Source organism: Ursus americanus, chromosome 16 (genome assembly GCF_024610735.1).
Source record: "Ursus americanus isolate L20-20 chromosome 16, mUrsAme1.1.p, whole genome shotgun sequence".
In the NCBI taxonomy this organism is placed as follows: domain Eukaryota; kingdom Metazoa; phylum Chordata; class Mammalia; order Carnivora; family Ursidae; genus Ursus; species Ursus americanus.
Window position 1 is genome coordinate 4047583 of NC_142142.1, and position 4829 is coordinate 4052411.

Below are 4829 nucleotides of genomic sequence, written 5' to 3' on the forward strand. Positions count from 1 at the left end.
GAGCTTAACATCTCTCTAAAACCAGCATGCTTACTCTTATCTGTAAATGAAACCAGACCTGTTGTAATTCAGACACGTGGATGTCTCACCTTAAAGACATTATCTCAAGAAAAGGGGATTCTCTTCTTTGTATCTCACTTTCTTTGCTTGTGTTTCACTTTCAGCGTCTTTCTTCTCATGAAGATGGTAGCCAGATCTAGACACTGGGATAACCCGCCAGGAATGGAGAGATCCGGATTTTGGTTTCTTTTCTCTCTTCTGTGTCCAAGCCATTGACGATGGCCCTTAATAACTCTAGCTGGAGGCCACTCCAGCCTTCTTTTTTCCTGATAGGCATCCCCGGTTTGGAGGAAAGCCAGCACTGGATAGCATTGCCACTGTGTGTCCTTTATCTCGTTGCTGTAATGGGCAATGTCAGCATCCTCTTCATCATCTGGACTGACCCATCCTTGCACCAGCCTATGTACCTCTTTCTGGCCATGCTGTCTGGCATTGACCTGGTGCTGGCCTCCTCCACTGCGCCCAAAACCCTTGCGGTGCTCCTGGTTCATGCCCATGAGATTGGGTACGCTGTCTGCCTGATCCAGATGTTCTTCATCCATGCGTTCTCCTCCATGGAGTCGGGTGTGCTTGTGGCCATGGCTCTGGATCGCTATGTAGCCATTTGTCACCCTCTGCACCATTCTACCATCTTGCATCTGGGGATCATAGGGCGCATTGGGATGGCAGTGCTGGTGCGGGGGTTGGTCCTCCTCCTCCCCTTCCCTATCCTGTTGCAGAGACTCATCTTCTGCCAGGCCACCATCATAGGCCATGCCTACTGTGAACATATGGCTGTGGTAAAACTTGCCTGCTCAGAAACCACAGTGAACCGAGCTTACGGGTTGGCAGTGGCCCTGCTTGTGGTTGGGCTAGATGTCGTGGCCATTGGTATTTCCTATACCCTCATCCTCCAGACTGTGCTGAAGGTACCTGGGAGTGAGGCCCGACTTAAGGCCTTTAGCACATGTGGGTCTCATATTTGTGTCATCCTGATCTTCTATGTTCCTGGAATATTCTCCTTCCTCACTCATCGCTTTGGCCACCATGTACCCCATCACGTCCATGTTCTTCTGGCCACACTGTACCTCCTTGTGCCACCAGCACTCAACCCTCTTGTCTATGGGGTGAAGACTCGGCAGATCCGCCAGCGAGTACTTAGGGTTTTCTCCATTAAAGGATAGATCTGAACACATCCAAGTTATTTTCTTCTGAGTCTCCTGCTAAAGGTATTGCCAGGAGCCCCTGGCTGATCAAGGCTATGTGGCTAGAGATCATTCCACAGTGAGGAGTCCTTCCAGTCCTGCTAGTCTTGTGGCAAAGAATATGCCTGGGCACTTGGCTCCATCAGTGATTGTTTACTTTAATAGCAGAATTTGTGATTATTTTCCCCATCCTTTTTTTTTTGCTCTTGATCCCAGTATTTCTCTACTCCTTGTGCTGTGGGACTAAGAGATAAGATCAATAGATGTTACCTTTGGATATGCTGTTTTTTCCTGCCTTCACCCAATGACTGTGGAGCATCATCTAGTAAAGGAGTGGGAAGTCCCAACCTTTGCATGGTTTTAGTTTTAGAGTGTTTAAACCCTCAAAATTCTGTGAGCTCTAGGTCACTGGGTTCCCTTGTAGTAAGAGAGTGTCTCTCAAAGCATTTGAGATATCCACTATGTGAGAAAACAACTTTTTTTTTTACAATATGGGTGTTATTTATTTATTTAAAATAGACCTAAGTGGGACAGGTAACGTAATAGGTTCTAGGAATAATATGTTATGATTTGTATTTTCAAAATATAAACTTACATGTATATAGTGGATTTCTTTTTAAAAAAGGTCTATTTGGATTTTTGATTTATTATATTTTAATTTCTTTATATGTTTTGCTTAGGATAAAGAGTAAGACCAAGTATTGAATATACATATGTTTTATAAGTATTAATTTAACAAAGCAAAAGTAACCATGTAATTATCATGATTTAATAACCATAAAACTTGCTGGTCTGTTGTTGGTAAATTTTTATTTAATTTATAAATTATTATTATATTTATTAATAAATATAGAACTAGTTATGCCACTTGAAAAAATTTCTCTTTCTGAAATGTGGGTATGGGCTCGATTAGAGCCTCCCCATTTCTAGTAACATAATCTGGGTAAAGCTTACAAGAGGATTGTCACAATTGGTATATTGTATCCTGTTTGTTGGATATTGCCCTAAAATCCTAAAAAGTAGTACATTTTGTTAAGCCGTAGAAGAAGAAAGTTACTGCTGCCTTGCAGGAGGGTGCTCTTGTGTTGAGAAGGTCCTATCCTGGGATTCAATTGTGGTCGAAAGCGGGGAATGGATGGGTTAGTGTTCCATTTCTTCTTTCTTGGTAAATTTTACTCCTAATAAATAGTTTTCAAGTACAGAGATGGAGTATGAAGTCTTCAGTTTGGCACACATGGGTTAATTAGGGAGGAGTCACATGAGTTCTTATTGCAGGAGCAATTACAGGTTCTCATCACCTTGGTTGTAGGTCTAGGACTTGAACTCTAGGGAGTTGTCCTGGGGAAGCCCAGGCTATGGTGTATGTTATATCACATCCGTGGGAAAACTGTCTTGGCCCTAGAGGTACTTAGGTTAGGGAGGTTATTCAAAGTAGTGGTTTGTTCTCTTCTCCCAATTATACCACTTGCTGATGCTTGGGATGTGGGTATGACAGTGGGATCTGAAGAGCTTCCTTGGATCACAAGATGGAAATGTGTGCTGAAGCTGGTAGAGCAGCACTGTAGAAGAGCCTGTGTCCCTGATGCCGTCTGGGCCACCAACCCTGACTTAAACCTGGGACAGAAGCTCGTATCTGGGCTAAGCCACTATGTTTGGGGGAAGCTTTTTGCAGCTGACTAACCTATAGCCTAAGCAGTAGATGTTTTTCATCTCAGATCATCCAAGTGGGATATGTCTTCTGCCTGAAGGATGTCTTTTAGAATTTCCTTTTGAAAAGGCTCTCAGTTCTTGTTTGTTTAAAAATCTGTTTATTTTATCCTCAAATTTACTACCAGAAAATGTTTATATCATTTTCTTACTGTTTTATTTTCTACCGTGGCTATCGTATATCTCCATAAATCCCGTTTCATTCTTAGCAGTGTTTATTTGTGCCTTTCCTGATTTCCTTGCTTGTTCACGTTAAACAGTTATCAATAGTATGAAAATATTTAAATGTTTAAACTTACAGCCATTTAACTTAATGGTAGCACTGGCTTTTTGGCTTTCACTTTTCTTGCCTTTTTTGCTGATTTGCATTCCTTTACTTTTTACCACCTCAAAGATGCATTTAAAAAGACATTTAAAAATATTATTACATATTTTATGAATGTCTTTGTTTTCTCCTTGCACTCTTATCTCGTTATAATGGATTAGGTTTTCTGCTTGTGAGCATGGTCCTTCCTTTTCATGAGGCCATTGTTCCTCAACTGTCTGTAGATTCTTTCATCTCTCTGTTCATAGATGAGAATTATTTGTTTGCACAGGTGAAGGGCGGTTTCCTCAGAGGCTGTAAAGGTCACAGTTCTTGTTCCCTGGTTGTAAGTACCCTGTAGGTCTTTGTGCTGCGATGTGCAAACGGGTAGAATTCCCATTTGGTTGTCAAGTGGAAAATGAAAAGGTCTACTGAGTTTCCTCCCCTTCAGCTGAAGCAGAAAAGCTTTTACACCTGGAACCAGAGATGGTACAATACACTTCTCTAATGTGTGGAGCTCTCCGTACTTTTGGTCCATATCTAACTTGGACCCTACCTTGGAACTGACTTTGATTCTAAGTGGCCTCACTGCAATGGCAAGGTTTGGAGGTCAGTGGCACTTCTTTTTATATAGGGAGCTGATGTCCTAGTCACTTTGTGTCTATAGAAGACCGCACTGACCCAGCTGTCCAGGTAATACAAGAATAATTACCTCATCAGTTCACTAAAGGATTGCTTTTAATTTCTGTCACCATTTCCACTGATTTTGAACTTGGAGTATTCCCTGGATCCCTTAAAGAGCCCATTGCTCATCTCTGCATCAAGCTTTAACTTGTCTGATTTCTCTTTCCCTAACTCATAATTCTCCACACAAATATCTACATTGGTTTGCAGCCTCTTCATTCTGGTTTTTCTATAAAGCCAATCCAATGTGAATTATGAATTCCAGAAATTTCTCAAAGTATTTGAACCAGTCCTTGTACATTTTCCCACATCTAGTACTGGATTGAATTATCTTATTTTCACATTGCTGTAGCCATTAAAGAGAAACTTTGGCAGATAGGGTAGTAAATCATGTTTTCAGTCCAACATCTTGAATCATAATTATTATAATTTTAACTTAATCTTGTGATGTCACTTGTGTTGTATATATCTTCCATGCTAGACTAGACTCCAGAAAGACAAGAGTCTTCGTCTTTTTTTTTTAATTTAAGATTTTATTTATTTATTTGAGAGAGAGAGAGAAAGTGCAAAAGGAGAAGGATAGGGAGAAGGAGGGAGACAATTTCCAGCAGACTCTGCACTGAGACAGAGCCTGACATGGGGCTAGATCCCACTGTCCTAAAATCATGACCTGAGTGGAAACCAAGAGTCTGACGCTCAGCCGACTGAACCACCCAGGTGCCCCAAGACAGGAGTCTTCTGTGTGTCATTTGCTTCTCAATACCAAGTGCCTGACTTACTCCCTAACACAATAAACATCTTAATAATTATTTGTGATACAGGATGAATGCACACACTTGATACCTCTGCTGTGAGTACCATTTCTTTGTTTCTTTGTTTCTTTCCTTCTC

At 41.2% G+C, this 4829-nt stretch overlaps 1 protein-coding gene across 1 annotated transcript; it reads left to right on the plus strand.

Moving 5' to 3' along the window:
* Window positions 1-263: 263 nt before the first annotated feature.
* On the plus strand, window positions 264-1223 carry LOC123782805 (olfactory receptor 52L1-like). The gene has a single exon (XM_045783118.2). It carries the CDS (start codon window positions 279-281, stop codon window positions 1221-1223), a length of 945 nt encoding a protein of 314 aa, XP_045639074.2. The 5' UTR covers window positions 264-278.
* Window positions 1224-4829: the final 3606 nt, after the last annotated feature.

Bases quoted from the DNA above. Each gene is read 5' to 3' on its own strand.
- LOC123782805 (XM_045783118.2), top strand. From the start codon at position 279: ATGGCCCTTAATAACTCTAGCTGGAGGCCACTCCAGCCTTCTTTTTTC.